The sequence below is a fragment of the Tribolium castaneum genome, chromosome 2, assembly GCF_031307605.1.
Source record: "Tribolium castaneum strain GA2 chromosome 2, icTriCast1.1, whole genome shotgun sequence".
Lineage (NCBI taxonomy): Eukaryota > Metazoa > Arthropoda > Insecta > Coleoptera > Tenebrionidae > Tribolium > Tribolium castaneum.
The window spans coordinates 16,972,537-16,993,966 of NC_087395.1; the positions used below are offsets into that span (position 1 = coordinate 16,972,537).

Below are 21,430 nucleotides of genomic sequence, written 5' to 3' on the forward strand. Positions count from 1 at the left end.
AAACGATTTAATCGTAACCAACTTTTTTTATGAACACAAAGACATCAACAAATATATAAGAACAGCACCTACAAGAAATGAAAGATCTGTAATATACAGACTGAACCAAAAGTAATGAACAAATTTCATGCTATAAGACTGAAGAGAGGCCTCAAGGAGTAAATTATAAAAAATGTTTTATTTTCTGATAAAATTTCTTTCACTGATGAAAGATTGTTGTAGCAAAACTCACGAAAAATTTTTGATCAAAAAGTGAAAGCGAACACAGATTTACAAAACCAAAGCCATTCAGTAAATGTTGTGTGGGTATGTAAAGCCATTTTTGCAGTAATTTTTTGATTATATTTATTAAAACATTGCACTAGTTTTGTACCTACAATTTGCTAACCCGGCGCCTCCACCATTTTTGACACATGTTAATACAGCTTGTTTCGTCTTCTTAGAAATATTGGGAGTTCTAATAATGATAGTTATTTGAAAATTTGTGTACAATTATAATGTTTTAGGTCCTGTTCAATGGAAATATTTTCAAGATGGCAGCACTTCCGGTTATACCGGAAGTCGTTATCAACTTCCATATTTTAAATAGAAAGCTATATTTTTAAAGCATTTTTGAATTACTAGAGTCATTTTAAGGTAGTTTTCATAAGCTTTTCTTCCTATACCTAAATTTAGCCGTTTACGAAATATTTATAGTTTTTAATTTTTTTTTGAATTAGCAACTTTCATTTCAAAAATCAATAACTCTGCCATTTTTAAAAATTTGGAAATATTTTTCAGTTCATTTGAAAAAGGAAGTCTAGATCTTTCTTTTGTTGTTTTCAAATTTCTAAAAAAGAATAACAAACTCTCATTAATGGAAAGGAATTCAAACGGAATAACAAAAATTGTAGCTTAGAAGAAAACAATTTAATCGTAACTGACTTCTTTTATGAACACAAAGACATCAACAAATAGATAAGAACAGCACCTACAAGAAATGAAAGATCTATAATATACAGACGGAACCAAAAGTAATGAACAAATTTCATGCTATAAGATTGTTAAATAAAGGCTAAAGAAAGACCTCAAGGAGTAAATTATAAAAAATGTTTAATTTTCTGAAAAAACTTTTTTCACTGATGAAAAATTGTCTAACGTGAGCACAGCTCACGAAATGCTGAAAAATTTTTGATCAAAAAGTGAAAGCGAACTCAGATTTACAAAACCAAAGCCATTCAGTGAATGTTGTGTGGTTATTTAAAGCCATTTTTGTATTAATTTTTTGATTATATTTATTAAAACATTGCACTAGCTTTGTACCTATAATTTACTTACCCGGCGCCTCCACCATTTTTGACACATGGTAATACAAGCTGTTTCGTCTTATTAGAAATATTGGGAGTTCTAATAATGATAGTTATTTGAAAATTTGTGTACAATTATAATGTTTTAGGTCCTGTTCAATGGAAATAATTTCAAGATGGCAGCACTTCCGGTTATACCGGAAGTCGTTATCAACTTCCTTATTTTAAATAGAAAGCTATATTTTTTAATGCGTTTTTGGATTACTAGAGTTATTTTAAGGTAGTTTTCATAAGCTTTCCCTATACCTAAATTTAGCCGTTTACGAAATATTTAGTTTTTAATTTTTTTTTGGATTAGCACGTTTTATTTAAAAAATCAATAACTCTGCCATTTTTAAGGTTAAGTTTTATTATTATTATTATTATTATTATTATTATTATTATTATTACTATTATTATTATTATTATTATTATTATTATTATTATTATTATTATTATTATTATTATTATTACTATTATAATTATTATTATTATTAATTATTACTATAAAATAATTAAAGTAATGTCCTTTTCATTAAAAATACACAATACAAAGCAAGAATAAGCAAGTTTTATGAAAAAACTGAATATGTATTTAAAGGAAAATACTCTTTCTTTAGCCACAAGTCTAAATCATTTCAAAGTTTCAAAGTTTATACATAAATATATACATTGCTCTGAGGAGAAATCAAAAAAGGAAATGTGGTCGAAGTTCTAAATCTTTTGTTTAGCTCAACGGAAGTAGAAGCAGTGGAAACTGACTTGGAAGATGAAAGGACGAATTTAATTTAAGATTTTGAGAAACCTAATTCAGAAAGAGGAAATTTTTTTGTTATGTATATTAGCTGTCTTGTACTCTTATAATATTTCCGTAAATATTTTTGCATTTAGATTTTTTTCAACTACTGTGCAACACTTTTAAATAAATTAAACTCTAGAGTAAATTGTAGTTTATAACACTGAAAAATTAATTCATCACAAAAAATGTGTATCATTTTTTTTGTTACTCAATCAATCTTTAATTCCTGTTCTCTTGAAAATTTAGATGCTGTACACAAAATATAATATATTTTTTTCAGTATTTTAAATTTTAATTGACAATAGCGCGTATTCTGTAATGTAACCACTAAAATTTAAAAGCAGTTAATCGTTGTTGCTATAGGAATACCCAATAGAATTCCGATTTTAACCAGTGTTAAATTCTAACAGCCCGTTAAATAAAACCATTAAAATTTAAAGGCCGTTAATCATTGTTGCTACAGCATTAACCAATAAAATTGCTAGATTTGCCATTTTAATCAGTGTTAAATTTTACCAGTCCGTAAAAAACGTTACAGAATACGCGCATATAGCGTTAAAATTTAAAAGCAGTGAATCATTGAATAACCAATCAAAAAACCTGATTTGCGATTTTAACCTGTGTTAAATTCAAACAGCCCGTTAAAAAGTTACAGTTTACGCGCTTATATCGTGAAACCGTCAACAATTAAAGGCCGTTAATCGTTGTTGTTATAACAATAACCAATAAAATTCCAAGGTTTGCGATTTTAACTTGTGTTTAATTTTAACAGCTTGTTAAGAAAGTTATGAAACCGTTAAAATTTAAACGTTGTTCCTATAGCTATAATCAATAAAAATCTTGAATTTACGTTTTAACCAGTGTTAAATTGTATCAGCCTTTTAAAAAATTATGGAAAATGCGCTAAGCTTTCTTAACGGACTGTTAAAATTTAATACTGGTTAAAATCGGAAATCTAGGAATTTTATTGGTTATTGTTATGGCAACAACGATTAACGGCATTTAAATTTTAACAGTTTCATTACAGAATACGCGCGATATAGTTAACTTTAACTTCAACAATGTTTGAATCCTGGCATAAGGCCTGGCTATCCGTAAAGCTTCCAGATTTTGATATTTAAACAAAATGAGAGTTAACAACAACAATCAACTACGAGCATTATTATCACTTATCAGTTTTCAATAATTCCCATTTAATTCCGTTTCAAATTAATCAGCAGCCTTACGTATCAGCTAGTTTGCACTAAAACTGATTCCAGGTAATGTAGGTCTAAGATTTAATACTAAATTTCCATAATATCCTGAACTAAACTACCACCACTGAGTACGGGCTTTTGCTTTAATGTATGCAGCTATTTATTGTTCCCCAACACACTCAGCCAAATTGGTTACAATAAATTAATTCCAGCTATTACCATTCGCTTTCCAATCACGCAGCGCTTTTCTTTTTATTATAACCCAATTTCAACACTCAATTAACCCGCTAAAGTTGAACGAAATCCGATATTTGATCTTGTTTACGCAACACAAAGGATAAATCGTTTAAAATTCTCGGTGTACTTGTCGGTAACAATACATCAAGTCCCGGAAAGGAAGAAAAAGTTAATCGAGTTAGTGGTGTCTGTGAATTGTACTTGTTGAAAGCGCCGGGATGATCGAAAAATGCCTTTGAAGCCAATTTTATTCATTAGGCGGTTTAAGTGACTTATTATAGTTTATAATCCGCAGCAAGAAGTGGGCGGTTTTTGGGTTAAGAGCCGAAACTCGCAAACTCACTTCAAAGTTGTAATAAACTCGGCGCGATTTTACACATTCAAATTGGGCTTAATCAAAAATTTAATTCGCGGGAAGAGAAAGTTTTTTATGGGCAAGTTGGCGAGTTTATCGGCGGCTTGTAATTTTATTTGTTCTTCCGCTGTAAACAGCGATAATTGGGGCGGGAATTGGGTTCCAATTCGCACCCAATTAGGGCGGCATTAATATTTATCAAGGGCTAATGAAAGTCTGACGAACTTGTAATAAGTGTGCGGCCGTAGGTAAATCGTTAGATCTAATTATATGGATAAGGTTGCATTACAACGTCAGCTTCCGGCTTTTTGTCCTAAGCAAATAAATCCCAAAGTGAAAGGGACAAATTTCGGGTGTCTAGTGTTAACCCTAATCTAAGTCCCATTTAATTACCAACAATTCGCTGGGCAAAACATTACGGCTTTTTACGCATTGACATTTGAAAGAGTCGCTGCATTCGCGTCATTAGTAAACTTTTTTAATTTAACTTTCCGGTAAACACTGTCTGTCTAATTCCGGTATAAATGGAACCTATTACGGAGCGGCCGCGGGAATAACTCCTTAAATATTTGAAATACTGTAAAAGAGGTTTTACAGAGCAGTCGGCCCGAAAATTAATTACCGCCAGGCCCTCTGACGAATTTCGTTCGAGAATTGTGTCATCACATTGTTGGCAAGTTGAAGAAAATTTCAATATTAGATCCGGGTGAATTGTTATTCGAAAAGCGGCTAAATTACCCGGAAGTATATTTATGAAGCGAAAATTGGCGCGTTGCTGCACGTGGAATGTAATAGGATTTTAATGAAATATAAATGAACTTGAAGCTATGCGCCACCTATGGATAGGGCCGTATATTTGCTGGTCCGAATGGATACGACGTTTCGCAGTTATTGAAGCCAAACTAATATTGGAAAACGATTAAATTGGGCGCGGTGTACATATTAACACGAGTTTATCAACTCGCGACGAAATGCATAAGTTATTTCAACGTTCGCTTGCTCCCTTTTTTAATAACACTCGTATTGAAGCAGCATGTTTATAAAGCAATTTCAGACGAATACGGTAAACAAGCAAATTGCTAATCAAGTTTCAACTTTTTATTCGATTTTTGTTTGGTGGTTAAATAAATTTCTTTCTAATAATTCAGAATTTTGCAAAATGTTATACAGAAAAGTTGTTGTATTTGATGAGTTTTAGTACGTAGCAAAATTAACACACGAATTTCTAATAATCCTGTATACACTGAAGTTCATTGAACATTACATAACACTATTAAACCTATGTTCAGTTTACAAAAAAATAATTAGAAAAAAAAGAGTGACACATTCTTGAGTCCGTTTTTTGAAAAAATAATTTTGGTCAAAAATTTATCCCGCTATTGTCTTTTGTTTTCGATTTATCATCAAAAGTTGACATTTTAGCGAAATCTTAAAAAAGTCATAACTTATTATAAAAGATACACTTTTGAAACAAAGACGTTATACAGGCACTTTTTTACAGAGAATTTAATAATGTTATCAGTGATTTTTTTAATAAAATAAAGTTTTTTTTTTCAAATGAGAATCAGAGATGGCTATGATATTTTCGAAAAGCGTATTTTTTTCTGAACTGAAAACAATATAAATATAGTTTGATATTTTTATATACTTTTGATAAAAAATATATTTAAAATAATTGAAAGTAGCTGGCCATGGAAATATTATTTTGCATAAAAGGTGTGAATAATCTAGAAATTTTGTGAACGGTTTTTAAAGTAAAAAATGTGAAATTATAAAAATAAGCTATGTTAAAGTTATTTTCAATTGAACAAATATATGTATTTTTTTTGTATTTTTTTTACCGCAGATGGAATTTGATTTTGGTGTTTGGATTGACATTTTTTTGTAAAATAAAATTTTATTCTTTTCAGAGAATTTAATAATGTTATCAGTGATTTTTTGAATCATTCGTTTAGATGTTATAACATAAAGTTTTATTTTTCCAAATGAGAATCATAGTTGGCTATGATATTTTCGAAAAGCTTATTTTTTTCTGAACTCAAAACAATTTAAATATAGTTTGATATTTTTATATACTCTTGAAAGTGAATAAATATATGATTGTCGCAGATTTTAATTACATAAAAATGTGCAGAAAATTTAAACGATGTGTCACTACCATTTGATGACACTTTTTTATGATTTATTGAAGTGCAATGGGGGTGACGTTGATAATGTTTTGTATTTTTTTTACCGCAGATGGAATTTGATTTTGGTGTTTGAATTGACATTTTTTTGTAAAATAAAATTTTATTGATACGCAATCATACAATTAATAAGATTTTTTTTCTTCCACCATTTCATGTTTAAAATTGGCAAATAGAAAGACAACGTGAGCTTGCCATTTTAAATATAAAAACAAATAATTTTTATTAATTGCAAAAATTTGATCTAATAATAATTTATTATTCTGTTTTTGAATTAATTAGGGTTTAAAAAATCAATAAAATATAAATACTTGTTTTGTAATACAATTTTCATAGTTTTAATTAAAAATCCAAAATTTTTTCATGGTCTGCTATAAAGAAAAGGCAAAATGTTTTGTTTTTTCTTAAATATTTAAAATTAATGTATTACACAACTAGACATATCAAATCAGAAAAAAATAAGCTTTTCGAAAATGTCATAGCCAACTATAATTCCAATTAAAAAAAATACAAATTTATGTTATTACAGTTAAACGAATGGTTGAAAAAAATCGCTGATAACATTATTAGATTCTCTAAAAAAAGTGTCTGTATAATGTCTTTGTTTCAAATGTGTATTTTTTCTAATAAGAAAGATATGAATTTTTTAAGATTTTGCTAAAATGTAAACTTTTGTTTATAAATCGAAAACAAAAGACGATAGCGAGATGCGGTTTTGACCAAAATTATTTTCTCAAAACACTGACCCGAATAAACAGTCAGTATTATCTCATGTTTAGCTTTAAAAAGTCCAACAATGCATTGACATGGATTTGTTCTTTTGTAGTAAATTCCTCGGCCGCGGTGTTGTTACTGATGACAAAGCTTCTGATACTACTGTAGAAATCTTCATTACATTTCTTAATTTTTTGTTTTCTTTTCTATTTTCGAAGATGTACCAGATTTTGTTTCGTGATATGTCCTCGAACGCTTTCTCCAGATCTATGCTATTTGTATATTTGTTGTTTGTGCAATATTAAGGATTCAAAATCATGTAACAAATGTTGAAAAGGGTTATTAAATAAGCTTTATTTACTTTATTCTGTCTTAGTTTTTTTGACACTGCTTGAACACAACTTTTTGGTAACTAATTTTATAATGTAACAGAAAACAAATATCGAACTCAGTACAATTAAAACAGTCACTACAATAACGTCCAACAACAAATATTTGTACCATGGTAAGTCCAAAGCAGCCACTCTCAAATGAGGCGCCCCCCTGTGCCGAATGACATATTCAACCCAATAAATCGCTGTGTCCAAAGGACTAACAATGCGATCGTGGAAAAGTTTCGATCGCCTTTGGACATTTTCTTTGTACCTAAAACCGAAATAAGGCCCAAATCAACTTACTGAAAACTTACTTTTGATTGTGCAGTATTTCGTTAATACTTTCAGTCAATTTCTCTTCAGTTATTTCACTATAAGCCACATAGAGACCACAACCATCCCTGGCTACACTTTTCGCATTTATTTTTTGGTCCCCAAAAATGGGTATTCCCAAAATTGGTACCCCATGATAGATGGTTTCAGTCGTACTGGACTGACCACCATGTGTTATAAAAAGTTTAACATTCGGGTGTGCTAAAAAAATAAAAAATAGTTTACTCAAACACGCAATTATTTTTTACCAAGAATGTCTTGTTGGGGTAACCATTTCGCAACTTTAACATTTGGCGGTTTACCAGGAAGATCCTCATCTTCCCACTTCCACAGAATTTTTTGCTTCAATTTTGCGAAAGTTTGAAGGAGAGCGTTACGTTTCTCAAGCGGAAGTTGTGCACTTTTCAGATTAGAGCCTAAACTGAAATAAATAACACCGTGTTTAGCACTGTCTAAGAATTCTTGGAGGTCTTGTGGTAGTTTTTTGGGTGGTTTGATGTGAAAACCTCCAATATCGACCATGCTGGGGACGTATGGGACCGGTCGGTTGACACTTGGGTGGGAATTTACCAGAACAATGGAATGGTTGTAAAGTACTTCGCTTATGTGCGATGGTGCGTTTGGAATGTATTTTTTCATTAGTTCGTTGTGTTTGGGATAAACGACGAAATTGAGCAGTAGCTCATTAAACACATAGACAAGACTGTTTACAAGTCTTTCGTAAAGCGTCATGAGTACTGAAAAGTCCAACATAATGTCGGGAATGTAAGACGGTGGGGAGGGATTTCCAACCAAGGGGTTGATCCAGTGACTTGCCCTCGTTGCACTAAAAGTAACCAACGGAGCCCCAAAATGCGTGGATAGCGCGTACAAAGCCTCGCTTGCAAACTCCACAATCACGGCATCGAACTTTTCGTTCGAGTTAATAAGTTTTTGGACATTTTCATGCTTCAGAGTCGTTTCCGTCATTGCCGGTAACCGAAAAGACATGAAAACAGCGCCAGCAAATGGGTTTGTGCTTTCCCTATCGAACATGTTCATTTTAGCCATTTGTTCTAAAATTTTGTTGATGGATAAGAGTTTAACAAAGCGGTTTCTCACTTGTCATTTCGTCAACTGCTCCAGTTATGACAATGTCGCGATAAGTCCCGTTTTTTGGAGGATTCTGTTCTTCAAAACAACTGATAACAGTGACATCATGTCCCTTTTCAGCAAGTGCTTTCATTAGGGAACTGCCCAGGATGTAATGGCTGCGGCCAGGAACGGGGAACACACCCAGGATTTTAGCACTGTTTGCACCATAAGTTGAAATTAAAAATAAAACAAGGAGTGATGCTGCAGTTTTCATTTTATTGGGTTCAAGTTAGCTGCTTTGTGGTCTCTTAAATCCAGTTTAATTGGCTTATATAATGGCACTTGAATTAATGTTATCGCACTGATTTGGTTATCAGATAACAGTGTTTTGGTACTTGGGATGGTTCAGTCACGATGACTTCACTGTTATAAAAATAGCAACTTGTGCAAATTTATACAAAATCGATTTTTGTTGTTCAATTAACAAAACTTGAATTAAAACCATCGTGAAAACCTAAGTTGATCAAGTTTTTAGACAATTTTTGGAAGAAAAATAAAACCAAACTTGCTTTATTTGTTTATTTAAATGGAGGTTTACAAAAGTATTAAACTATTCTTTCTTCGCTTTTTTGCTCGTTTTGGTTTTCTTTGAACATATTGGTTCAGAACTTTGGCCACATATCTTTTTTTTGAACTTATAAATGCATAAATTATTTACTAATATATTATACGAGTACAACAAAAAGATTTTTCTTTCTAAATTGCTTCCTAAAATCTTCCATTAATTTTGTCCTTTCTTCTTCAAAGTAAGTTTCCTCTGCTTCTACTTCCGTTGAGATAAAAAAAAGGTTCAAAACTTTCGCCACATATCATTTTTTTGAACTTTGAAAAGATTCAGACCTGTCGCTAAAGAAAAAGTATTTGCTTATTCTTTTTTTGCTGACTGTGTATTTTCAATAATAAGTCTATTACTTCAGTTATTTTGTGCCGTAGTTCCTCATATTTACTATAGATAGAAGTAAACGTTAGTTTTCCAGCAGAAATCTTTTGTATTAATTTTTCGGTCTTACTTCGCTCAACATTTACTGAATGGCTTTGGTTTTGTAGATCTGAGCTTGCTTTCACATTTTAATCAAACATTTTTGAGCTTTTAGTTCGATTTTAAGCAGAACAATTGCAATCATCTTATATCCATCATATCAATGAAAGAAGTTTAAGTAGGAAAGCAAAATTTTTTTTTATTTTCTTTTTGAAGTTCATGTTTCTTAAGTCTTCGTTTAGCAATCTTACAGCAGAAATGAACAAAACTACTTTTATTTTTATTTGGTTTCCTTATGAAATGACAAATAACGTAGGTAGACACAAAGTATAGCTTTATGTCGGTTAAATGTTTTAGAAAAAGAATAAAGAATAAAAAAAGGTGTTTGTAATTGGTTTTTGTGTATTTGTTGTTTTCGTAATATTAAGGAATTAAAAATTCAAAATGATGTAGCAAAATGTGCTGAAACAAGTTAATAATAAATATAAGCCGATTCATCATTTACTTTATTCTGTCATAGTTTTTTTGGCACTACTTGAACACAACTTTTTGGAAATCAATTTTACGAGTATAATGTGACAGAAAATAAATATCAAATTCAATAATACTAAAGCAGTCACTCCAATAACGTGTTACAATAAATATTTGTACCATGGTAAGTCCATGGCAACTCTCAAATGTTTGTTATCATTCCACGTGATCATGACCCTAGCGTTTACTAATTTCCAGCAAGTAAAGATCTTATCACATCGAACTTAATTTTTAATAGATAACAGTTTTGCTTGCACTCATGGTTAATTATTTTAATACAAGTTCAGGATGAGAAATAAAAGAAACTTGCTTTATTTATTTATTAATTTATTTAAAATAAGGTTTACAAACGTATTAAACTATTCTTTCTTCGCTTTCTTGCTCGTTTTGGTCTTCTTTGAACATACTAATCGGCCAATTAATTTTACAATGTAACAGAAAATAAGTAACGAACTTAGTAATACTAAAGCGATCACCGCAATAACGTCTAGTAATAAATATTTGTACCACGGTAAGTCCAAGGCTGTAACCCTCAGATGAGGTGCTCCTCTGTGTCGAATAACGTATTCGACCCAATAAATAGCTGTGTCCAAAGGACTAACAAGACGGTCGTGAAAAAGTCGTGATCGCATTTGGACGTTTTCTTTGTATCTGTGCATAAAAATAAATAAACTTCAAAGCTCAGACAAGTTAGTTGAGACTTACTTTTTGTTATTTAAAATTTGGTTAATACTGTTAGTCAACGTTTCTTCGTTTAGTTTATCGAAAGCTAGGTAAACACCATAACCACTCGTAACTGCAGATCTTGCGTTAATTTTCTGATCACCAAAAATAGGTATTGCCAAAATGGGCACTCCGTGATAAATGGTTTCAGTCGTGCTTAAAAGACCACCGTGTGTTATAAAAAGTCTAACGTTAGGATGTGCTGAAATCAAACAATGATTTACGAAAACGCACAACTCGCTATCTATCTACCAAGAAGTTCTTGTTGCGGTAACCATTTGGCAGTTTTAACATTTGGTGGTTTTCCCGGAAGATCATCCTCTTCCCATTTCCACAGGATTTTTTGTTTCAATTTTGCGAAAGTTTTAAGGATTGCGTCGCATTTGTCGCTCGGTAAAACTGCACTTTTTAGATTAGAACCCATGCTGAAGTAAATAACGCCGTCTTTGGCACTGTCCAAAAATTCCTGAAGGTCTTGTGGCAGCTTTTTTGGTCGTTTAAGGTGATAACCTCCAATTTCGATCATGTTAGGTACGTGTGGAACAGGTTGGTTGATACTGGGGTGGGAATTTAGCAGAACAATGGAACTGTTGTAAAGCACATCGTTTAGATGTTCTGGTGCATTTGGAATATACTTTTTCATTAGTTGATTTTGTTGAGGAAAAACAATGAAATGGTACAATAAATCATGAAAAGCGTACAATAGACTGTTTACGAGTCTTTCATAAAAAGTCATAGAAGTAGAGAAGTCTGACCTGAAATGGGGAATATAAGATGGTGGGGAAGGGTTTCCAACCAAAGGGTTTGTCCAATAGCTGGCCCCCATTGCACTGAGACTAATCAACGGTGCCCCGAAATGCGTAGATAAGGCCTTTAGGGCGTCGTTTGCAAACTGTTCTACAATAACGACGTCGAACTTTTCACCAGATCTGATAAATTTTTGCACATTTTCGTGCTTCATTGTCAGTTCGTTGAATCTATATATTATCATAGTCGCAAAAAAAACATCAACAAATACATTTACACCTTTCCTAGTAAACATATTGGAGTCTTTTGAACTCAAGTGTCCTAAAATGTTCAATGAAAAAAAAAAAGAGATTTTAACAATAATGAGTCTTACTTTGTAATTCTTCCATAGCTCCTGTCATAACAATGTCCCTGTAGGTCCCATTTTTTGGAGGGTTCTTTTCCCCCCAACAACTTATAACAGTCACATCGTGCCCTCTTTCAGCAAGTGCTCTCATTAGAGTACTGGCAAGAATGTAGTGACTTTTGCCCGCCACAGGCAAGACAGCCAAAATTTTTGCACTTTTCACACCATAATATGAAATTAGCACTAAAACCGAGAGTAACAATAAAGACGTAGATTTCATTTTGTCGGCTTGTAGCAACCTGTTTTGTACCAACTCAAAGCGGTACTAATATAGTGGTTTCTTATCATTCTACGTGATCATGACCCTAGCGTTTACTAATTTCCAACAAGTAAAGATCTTATCACATTGAACCTAATTTTTAATAGATAACAGTGTTTGTGTGCATTCGTGGTTAATTATTCTAATGCAATTTCAGGATGAGAAATAAAAGAAACTTGCTTTATTTATTTATTCATTTATTTAAAACAAGGTTTACAAAAGTATTAAACTATTCATTTTTCGCTTTCTTGCTCGTTTTGGTCTTCTTTGAACACATTAATCGGCCAAATAATTTTACAATATGTAACAGAAAATAAGTAACGAATTTAGTAATACTAAAGCGATCAGTTTTTTTCCTATGAAGGTAAGGTTTTTCAGTTGCTGAAAAAAAATATAAATGCATATTTTATTTACTGATATATTATACGTATACAAGGGAAGGAGATTTCTCTTTCTGAATTGTTTTCCAAAATGTTCCATTAAATTTGTCCTTTCTTCTTCGAAGACAGTTTCCATTGCTTCTACTTCCGACGAGATAAACAAAAGGTTCAGAACTTTGGCCACATATCTTTTTTTGAACTTTGAAAAGTTTCAGACCTATCGCTAGAGAAAAAGTATTTGCTTATTTTTTTTTTGCTGACTGTGTATTTTCAATAATAAGTCTATTACTTCAGTTATTTTGTGCCGTAGTTCCTCATATTTATTATAGATAGAAGTAAACGTTAGTTTTCCAGCAGAAATCTTTTGTATTAATTTTTCGGTATTACTTCGCTCAACATTTACTGAATGGCTTTGGTTTTGTAGATCTGAGCTTGCTTTCACATTTTAATCAAACATTTTTGTGCTTTTAGTTCGCTTTTAAGCAGAACAATTGCAACCATCTTATATCCATCATATGAATGAAAGAAGTTTAAGTAGGAAAGCAAAATTTTTTTTTATTTTCTTTTTGAAGTTCATGTTTCTTAAGTCTTCGTTTAGCAATCTTACACCAGAAATGAACAAAACTACTTATATTTTTATTTGGTTTCCTTATGAAATGTCACGACAAATAACGTAGGTAGACACAAAGTATAGCTTTATGTCGGTTAAAAGTTTTAGAAAAAGAATAAAGAATAAAAAAAGGTGTTTGTAATTGGTTTTTGTGTATTTGTTGTTTTCGTAATATTAAGGAATTAAAAATTCAAAATGATGTATCAAAATGTGCTGAAACAAATTAATAAGAAATATTAGTCGGTCATTTACTTTATTCTGCCATAGTTTTATTGGCACTACTTGAACACAACTTTTTGGAAAATAATTTTACGAGTATAATGTGACAGAAAATAAATATCGAACTCAATAATGCTAAAGCAGTCACTCCAATAACGTGTTATAATAAATATTTGCACCATGGTAAGTCCATGGCAACTCTCAAATGTTTGTTATCATTCCACGTGATCATGACCCTAGCGTTTACTAATTTCCAGCAATCACATTGAACCTAATTTTTAATAGATAACAGTTTTGCTTGCACTCATGGTTAATTATTTTAATACAAGTTCAGGATGAGAAATAAAAGAAACATGCTTTATTTATTTATTAATTAATTTATTTAAAATAAAGTTTACTAATTTCCAGCAATCACATTGAACCTAATTTTTAATAGATAACAGTTTTGCTTGCACTCATGGTTAATTATTTTAATACAAGTTCAGGATGAGAAATAAAAGAAACATGCTTTATTTATTTATTAATTAATTTATTTAAAATAAAGTTTACTAATTTCCAGCAATCACATTGAACCTAATTTTTAATAGATAACAGTTTTGCTTGCACTCATGGTTAATTATTTTAATACAAGTTCAGGATGAGAAATAAAAGAAACATGCTTTATTTATTTATTAATTAATTTATTTAAAATAAAGTTTACAAACGTATTAAACTATTCTTTCTTCGCTTTCTTGCTCGTTTTGGTCTTCTTTGAACATACTAATCGGCCAATTAATTTTACAATGTAACAGAAAATAAGTAACGAACTTAGTAATACTAAAGCAATCACTGCAATAACGTCTAGTAATAAATATTTGTACCACGGTAAGTCCAAGGCTGCAACCCTCAGATGAGGTGCTCCTCTGTGTCGAATAACGTATTCGACCCAATAAATAGCTGTGTCCAAAGGACTAACAAGACGGTCGTGAAAAAGTCGTGATCGCATTTGGACGTTTTCTTTGTATCTGTGCATAAAAATAAATAAACTTCAAAGCTCAGATAAGTTAGTTGAAACTCACTTTTTGTTATTTAAAATTTGGTTAATACTGTTAGTCAACGTCTCTTCGCTTAGTTTATCGAAAGCTAGGTAAACACCATAACCACTCGTGACCGCAGATCTTGCGTTAATTTTCTGATCACCAAAAATAGGTATTGCCAAAATAGGCACTCCGTGATAAATGGTTTCAGTCGTGCTTAAAAGACCACCGTGAGTTATAAAAAGTCTAACGTTAGGATGTGCTAAAATCAAACAATGATTTACGAAAACGCACAACTCGCTATCTATCTACCAAGAAGTTCTTGTTGCGGTAACCATTTGGCAGTTTTAACATTTGGTGGTTTTCCCGGAAGATCATCCTCTTCCCATTTCCACAGGATTTTTTGTTTCAATTTTGCGAAAGTTTTAAGAATTGCGTCGCGTTTGTCGTTCGGTAAATCTGCACTTTTTAGATTAGAACCCATGCTGAAGTAAATGATACCATCTTTGGCACCATCCAAAAATTCTTGTAGGTCTTGTGGTAGTTTTTTCGGGGGTTTGATGTGAAAACCCCCAATTTCGATCATGTTGGGTACGTGTGGGACAGGTTGGTTGATACTGGGGTGGGAATTTAGCAAAACAATGGAACTGTTGTAAAGCACATCGCTTAAATGCTCGGGGGCATTTGGAATATACTTTTTCATTAGTTGGTTTTGTTTAGGAAAAACAATAAAATTGTACAACAAATCATTAAAAACGTACACAAGACTGTTTACGAGTCTTTCGCAAAAAGTCATAGGAACCGAATAGTCGGACATGAGGTCTGGGATATAGGAAGGTGGGGACGGGTTTCCAACCAAGGGGTTTGTCCAATAGCTGGCCCCCACCGCACTGAGACTAATCAGCGGGGCCCCAAAATGAGTCGATAGGGCCTTTGCAGCATCATTTCCAAATTGCTCCACAATTACAACATCGAACTTTTCACCAGAGTTGATAAATTTTTGGACATTTTCGTGTTTGAGTGTCGCTTCGTTCATTGTAGGCAGCATAAAAGCCATAAAAAGCGCATTAATGAACAGGTTTATGCCTTCCATTTCGAACATATTTACGTCGTCTGAACTCATTTGCTCTAAAAAGTGACACTAGAAATGAAAACTTATCAAACAAATCTCACTCTCTAATTCTTCCATTGCTCCTGTCACAACAATGTCTCTGTAAGTTCCATTTTTTGGTGGGTTCTTTTCCCCAAAACAACTAATGACAGTAACATCGTGCCCTCTCTCAGCAAGTGCTCTCATAAGGGTACTGGCAAGGATATAATGGCTCCGGCCAGCCACAGGCAAAACGGCCAAAATTTTGGCACTGTTTGCTTCATAACACGAAATTAACACCAAAACCAAGAGCAAGAATGTAGTTTTCATTTTAACTAGCATTTTTGGTGCCAAATCAAATGGTACTAAATGTAGTAATTTTTATCTTTTTATCACATTGGACTTCGATATTATCAGATAAAAATGTTTGTTTGCACTCGTGGTTAAAAGTCGTTTCGTTTTCGTATCTAACACAAAAAAGAGAAGAAATTGAATTGCTGTTATGGAGGGTACACATTAAAACACAATTGCTTCATTTAAATATTTATTTAAATAAAAAAATACGTACAATGTTTAAAAATCTATTCTTTTTTGCTTTTCTTGCCCTTGTTAGTTTTTTTCGAACACATTTTTCTGGCAATTAATTTTACAATATAACAGAAAACTAATAATGAACTTAGCAACACTAAAGCAATCACTCCAATAACGTCCAACAACAAATATTTGTACCATGGTAAGTCCAAGGCGGCTACTCTCAAATGAGGTGCCCCTTTGTGCCGAATGACATATTCAATCCAATAAATCGCTGTGTCCAAAGGACTAACAATACGGTCGTGGAACAACTTCGATCGTTTTTGCACATTGTCTTTGTACCTTTAATTTTAATAAAATAAAAAAGTGACTAAATAAGATTTCACTTACTTCTGATTATTTAATACTTCGTTAATACTGTTAGTCAACGTTTCCTCCTTTATTTCACTGTAAGCAAGATAAACACCATACCCACTCTTAACTGCCGACCTTGCGTTCATTTTCTGATCACCAAAAATAGGTATTGCCAAAATGGGCACCCCATGGTAAATTGTCTCGATGGTACTTAAAAGACCACCGTGGGTTATGAACAGTTTAACGTTAGGGTGCGCTAAAAGAATTTTGCAGTTTAGCTAAACTCAAATACACAGGGTGATTCTTTTAGGGCCTACATTAGTAACGTTTTAACTTTTAAAATTCTGTATACGATCTAAATCATCCATTCTCAGTTCAACTAAATTATTTTCAAAATGGCTAAGCTTCCGGAACTACAAAAAATTGGCGCCAAGCAGAAAATTTCAAATAGTCACTGCACATTTTTATTGCATATTTGAATTCAACTTCCCAGGACGAGTAAATTGGTACTTATCTGACAGTTTTTGACATATGACATTTTTTTGTTAAAATTTTTAATTGCAAGAATTTATCTAAAAAATCACAGCCCTTGAACCCTTTGCGATAAGTAAATATATTTTTTTGCATCCGATAACCAAAGTTTCGAAAAGCCTATTAAAATTTTCAAAATTGTCAACTGTCAAAATTCATGGCTAGTATGATTTTTTCAAAGTGGTTACCAAAAAAACTGCTATAACTCAGTTTTTTCAAACAGAACGACCTTATTTTCTTACGGTGAGTTGAATCAAGACGTCATATACTTATTTCTTACAGTTTTTGAAAAAAATCACAAAAAAGAGGATTTTACTTCGTAATTTCATAGTTAATCAAGTAGACCTTGCAAAATGGTCAACAATTGTCAAACTTCATTATTTTTTTTGTTTTTAGCTGGTTCATTATCGAATAAGCAGTAAAACTTTTAATATTTAATTATGATTTATTATAATTATGATTTATAAAACTACAAAGTTGTAGTAAATTCTTCAAGTAAATTCTAATCGCTGAAGAACTTACTTTTGTTCAAAGTATTTACTTTGAATTTTCCGGAAGGTTTTATCTCCCATGAAAATGATTATAGTACCTACTAGACAAAGAAGTATTTGCTAAAACTTCAATTTTGCGTGTACTTGTGGTTACATGAACTTCGAGTACATGCTACGCGACTAATTCTTATTTATTTGTTAAAAAATAGGGCCACAGCATTGCAGGAAAATGTACAGACTTGGAAGAAATTATGATGAGAGAACTTATTAAAAAAAGATGTAAGTATTTAATTATGATCTGTATAAATATAAAAATTTTGTACTTTTCCTTTTTCGAAAAAATCCTCGAGCAGGTCGATTTTATCCTCGAAATTGGTACATTTTGCCATCACTGTAATATTTGCGAAGTCATTGGTTTTTGAGTAATGTCATTTTTTATTTTTTTAAGTGTTTACTATTCTTGATAGTATATTTCTTTATCTTTCTGGCAAGTATAACAAAAAATTGAAAGATAAATATAAAAAAATTAAAAATGAAAAAAATAATGTAAAAAAATTCAAAACTGTAAAAAAAAGTCTTCATATTTTCGTATACATTTTGTTCCCAGACGTAAATAATTTACTTCAAAAAATAGCATCTACTTTACCCATGAAGTATTTACTTCACTGTACTGTGGTATTAGCGTCTACTTCATTTTTATTCATACCACCCATTGACATACGTCAAAAACTATGACAGATTACTACTAACAACTAGAGCATAGGTACATTTTACTCAATTTTAAAAAGCGAATTCAAAAATGCAATAAAAATAGATGGTTAGTAATTAAATTTTTAAAGTTGGTGACAATTTCTCGTAGTTCCGAAAATTCAGCCATTTTGAAAATAATTCAGTTAAACTCAAAATGGTCGGTTTCGATTGTATACAAAATCTTAAAGCTCTAGCTACATAGAAGTTAAAAAATTTCTAACGCTCTCCTGTATATTTGAAGAGAGCATCCTTTTATCACAAAGTGAACTAATTTCTCCAAGTGATAAGTGGATATATAAAAATATATATTTTTTACCAAGAATATCTTGCTGAGGTAACCATTTCGCAGTCTTAACATTTGGTGATTTTCCCGGAAGGTCTTCCTCCTCCCACTTCCACAGGACTTTTTGTTTCAACTTTGCGAAAGTTTTAAGGATTGCGTCGCGTTTGTCGTTCGGTAATTCTGCACTTTTTAAATTAGAACCCATGCTGAAGTAAATGACACCGTCTTTGGCACCATCCAAAAATTCTTGTAGGTCTTGTGGTAGTTTTTTCGGGGGTTTGACATGAAAGCCTCCGATATCGACCATGCTGGGCACATATGGGACAGGTTGGTTGATACTGGGATGGGAGTTCATCAAAATAATGGAATTGTTGTAAAGTACGTCACTGATATGAGCTGGCGCATTCGGGATGTACTTTTTCATAATTTCGTTGTGTTTACGGAAGATATAAAACTTGTGTAAAAGTTCGTTAAAAACGTAAACAAAACTATTAACAACTCTTTCACAAAACGCCATTGGGACTGAATAGTCCAGCATAATATCGGGGATGTAAGATGGGGGTGAAGGATTCCCCACTAAAGCGTTGGCCCAATAGTTCGCCCCCACGCCACTGAGACTGACCAAAGGGGCCCCAAAATGCGTCGAGAGCCCTTTTTGTGCATCATTGGCAAACTGTTCCACAATGACAACATCGAACTTTTCGCCCGAGTTAATCAACTTTTGGACATTTTCATGCTTTAGGGTTATTTCCGTCATTGCTGGGAACATGGTAGCCATAAAAATTGCACCAACAAGCGGATTTTGACTATCCATATCAAACAGATTCATGTCGGCCCCAGACATGAGTTCTGGAAAAAATTGATAAAAAAGCCAAACACGAATTGTTTTCTTCAACTTTGCATTTCTTCAAAAGCCCCAGTTACGACAATGTCTCTGTAAGTGCCATTTTTAGGCGGATTTTTTTCGCCCCAACAACTTATAACGGTCACATCGTGGCCTTTTTCGGCAAGGGCGCGCATTAGGGTGCTTACGAGGATGTAATGGCTGCGGCCTGTGACGGGCATTACGCCCAAAATTTTGGCACTGTTTACACCATAACTTGAAATTAACACCAACAATAATAATGGCACTGTGGTCTTCATGTTGACGATCTGTGTAAACTGAATTATCAAATCGAGAAAATGCTAAATTTATTGCTACAACTTTAGTCTTATCAGATGATTTTGTTTGGAACCCTGGTTAAAACTCGTTTCAAACTGATAAGTGATACTGCAGAACATCATTCTATTTTTAGTTCCAAAGTATTTCATGTAATGGTTGGAGTGCAATCGAGAGATAACGAACACCTGTTTCGTATAAGTCACTATTTATTTAAGAAATTATTATTATTATTATTATATTATATAAAGTTGTTAGGGGGTCGCTTTTTACGCGTCTATGGGCCAGGGTTGATAGGTGCATTAATGCGAGTCTTTCTTCACACGATGAACAAATAAGAACTGCGAAAAGGCTGCCTAGTCACCTTTCTAGACCTTTTCCAGAAGTCTTATGTCACGCTGTAGAACAGGAGACCAAACAGCATTGCCAAACTTTAAAATAGGACGTACGTAGGTCTTGTAAAGCTTAGAAGAAAATGATAAATCTACGAATAGTCGAATGCGAATGATTTATTGATTAAATAGAAAACCTGATTTTCCCCCTTCACAATGCGGTTAATGTGCTCTGTCCAAGAAAGAGTAGAAGCAATTGTGACATCTACTAAGTCAATACAAGAATCGCTGTTTGAGAGTGGCACATTATTAATGCTATAAAAGACCTTGAGGTTATTTTTGCCCAAGTATATTACCATACAATTATTTAGATTAAGTGGAATCAACCAGATCTTGGACCATTCATATATTTTGGAAAAAGCATCAGATAACACAAAGTTATTGCTACTGCAACTGTACAATTTTAGGTCATCCGCGTACATCATAACAGTTGATGCTAAATTATATCCTATATTAGCAGTATACAACACAAAAAGGAGAGGGCCTAAGACAGAGCCTTGCGGCACCCCCGCTTATTACCGCCTGGAAGTGCTAAGATCGTTGTTAACACATACTCTGAAAGTTCTATCGCTCAGAAATGACTCAATCCATTTTAGCAGTGATCCATTGATTCCATTATGTTTTAATTTGTACAATAGCCTATGTCTCGGAACCCGACCTAAAGCTTTAGAAAAATCTAGATAGATGATTTCTACTGAATTATTAGCATCAATAATATTGGTCCAATCCTCCAAACAACAAAAAAGATCGTTACAATCTTGATTAAAAAGTCTACTAATTTGCCAAAAATTTGCGATTCAATTATTTTAACAATAACCAAGTTGAGACGATAATTATGCGGGTAAAATGTGTGTTCCTTTTTAAAGATTGGCTTAAAGGGGAAAATTCCTATGTTTCAAATAGCAACTGTCCACAAGTCATTTGTCGTCGTATATTTTATGTACTCTAGGTCAATTGGCCAGGAAAGAGTCCATCACTAGCGCGCAATAATTAATAATTTATTTATCTGTCTAGGTTGGAGAACACACGTTTTTTTTTACTGATTCTTATGCAAAATTTTCTGCTGATTTAAAATCCAAAGTTTAATTTTCTGTTTGGAATTGTGAAAATTTTTGAAAAACTTAAAATTGGTAAAATTTTATGTTTACATCGTCATATCTTCCTTTTGGATAAAGCTAGAAACTTCATTTTTTTTGCAAAAGATTCCCCAAGAAATGTGGGTTCAACAAATGAACACAAGTTTTAGTTAGGACACAAGAAAACTGAGAAAATTGCATTTTTCTTGTAACGTTACATATTTGTGTAATGAAATTTTTGAGATGCGAG

At 32.4% G+C, this 21,430-nt stretch overlaps 4 protein-coding genes across 5 annotated transcripts; all 4 read right to left on the bottom strand.

Annotated features, from left to right (window-relative positions):
• Window positions 1-7,141: 7,141 nt before the first annotated feature.
• LOC655958 (UDP-glycosyltransferase UGT5) lies at window positions 7,142-8,914 on the bottom strand. The gene is made up of 4 exons (XM_015983357.2): window positions 8,621-8,914; window positions 7,768-8,574; window positions 7,501-7,720; window positions 7,142-7,457 (listed from the first exon to the last, which is right to left on the bottom strand). Exons 1-4 carry the CDS (start codon window positions 8,865-8,867, stop codon window positions 7,175-7,177), a joined length of 1,557 nt encoding a protein of 518 aa, XP_015838843.1. The 5' UTR covers window positions 8,868-8,914; the 3' UTR covers window positions 7,142-7,174.
• Window positions 8,915-10,473: 1,559 nt separating this feature from the next.
• On the bottom strand, window positions 10,474-12,361 carry LOC656037 (UDP-glycosyltransferase UGT5). Its single transcript, XM_962592.5, has 5 exons — window positions 12,279-12,361; window positions 12,007-12,222; window positions 11,139-11,954; window positions 10,869-11,088; window positions 10,474-10,814 (listed from the first exon to the last, which is right to left on the bottom strand). The coding sequence occupies exons 1-5, from the start codon at window positions 12,325-12,327 to the stop codon at window positions 10,523-10,525; spliced, it is 1,593 nt and encodes a 530-aa protein (XP_967685.3). The 5' UTR covers window positions 12,328-12,361; the 3' UTR covers window positions 10,474-10,522.
• Window positions 12,362-14,165: 1,804 nt separating this feature from the next.
• On the bottom strand, window positions 14,166-16,037 carry LOC656120 (UDP-glycosyltransferase UGT5). The gene is made up of 4 exons (XM_962669.4): window positions 15,697-16,037; window positions 14,836-15,651; window positions 14,566-14,785; window positions 14,166-14,511 (listed from the first exon to the last, which is right to left on the bottom strand). The coding sequence occupies exons 1-4, from the start codon at window positions 15,953-15,955 to the stop codon at window positions 14,220-14,222; spliced, it is 1,587 nt and encodes a 528-aa protein (XP_967762.1). The 5' UTR covers window positions 15,956-16,037; the 3' UTR covers window positions 14,166-14,219.
• A 107-nt stretch (window positions 16,038-16,144) lies between these two features.
• LOC656209 (UDP-glycosyltransferase UGT5-like) lies at window positions 16,145-19,819 on the bottom strand. Of its 2 annotated transcripts, XM_064354791.1 has the most exons (5): window positions 19,758-19,819; window positions 19,450-19,705; window positions 18,587-19,402; window positions 16,535-16,754; window positions 16,145-16,486 (listed from the first exon to the last, which is right to left on the bottom strand). In XM_064354791.1, the coding sequence occupies exons 2-5, from the start codon at window positions 19,694-19,696 to the stop codon at window positions 16,195-16,197; spliced, it is 1,575 nt and encodes a 524-aa protein (XP_064210861.1). In that variant the 5' UTR covers window positions 19,697-19,705; window positions 19,758-19,819; the 3' UTR covers window positions 16,145-16,194. The 2 variants fall into 2 exon arrangements, with proteins under 2 accessions (XP_064210861.1, XP_015838842.1); XM_015983356.1 differs by lacking the exon at window positions 19,758-19,819 and having other exon boundaries at window positions 19,450-19,714.
• Between the last annotated feature and the right edge of the window lie 1,611 nt (window positions 19,820-21,430).

Coding starts and splice junctions, on each gene's coding strand:
- LOC655958 (XM_015983357.2), bottom strand. CDS start 8,867: ATGAAAACTGCAGCATCACTCCTTGTTTTATTTTTAATTTCAACTTAT. Junction 8,575..8,620: donor AGCAGTTGACGAAATGACAA/GTGAGAAACCGC, acceptor ACAAAATTTTAG/AACAAATGGCTAAAATGAAC. Junction 7,458..7,500: donor GAAATACTGCACAATCAAAA/GTAAGTTTTCAG, acceptor TTTCGGTTTTAG/GTACAAAGAAAATGTCCAAA.
- LOC656037 (XM_962592.5), bottom strand. CDS start 12,327: ATGATAAGAAACCACTATATTAGTACCGCTTTGAGTTGGTACAAAACA. Junction 11,955..12,006: donor AGCTATGGAAGAATTACAAA/GTAAGACTCATT, acceptor TGAACATTTTAG/GACACTTGAGTTCAAAAGAC. Junction 11,089..11,138: donor ACCGCAACAAGAACTTCTTG/GTAGATAGATAG, acceptor GTTTGATTTCAG/CACATCCTAACGTTAGACTT.
- LOC656120 (XM_962669.4), bottom strand. CDS start 15,955: ATGCTAGTTAAAATGAAAACTACATTCTTGCTCTTGGTTTTGGTGTTA. Junction 14,786..14,835: donor ACCGCAACAAGAACTTCTTG/GTAGATAGATAG, acceptor GTTTGATTTTAG/CACATCCTAACGTTAGACTT. Junction 14,512..14,565: donor CAAATTTTAAATAACAAAAA/GTGAGTTTCAAC, acceptor TTTTATGCACAG/ATACAAAGAAAACGTCCAAA.
- LOC656209 (XM_064354791.1), bottom strand. CDS start 19,696: ATGAAGACCACAGTGCCATTATTATTGTTGGTGTTAATTTCAAGTTAT. Junction 16,755..18,586: donor ACCTCAGCAAGATATTCTTG/GTAAAAAATATA, acceptor AAATTCTTTTAG/CGCACCCTAACGTTAAACTG. Junction 16,487..16,534: donor GAAGTATTAAATAATCAGAA/GTAAGTGAAATC, acceptor TTAAAATTAAAG/GTACAAAGACAATGTGCAAA.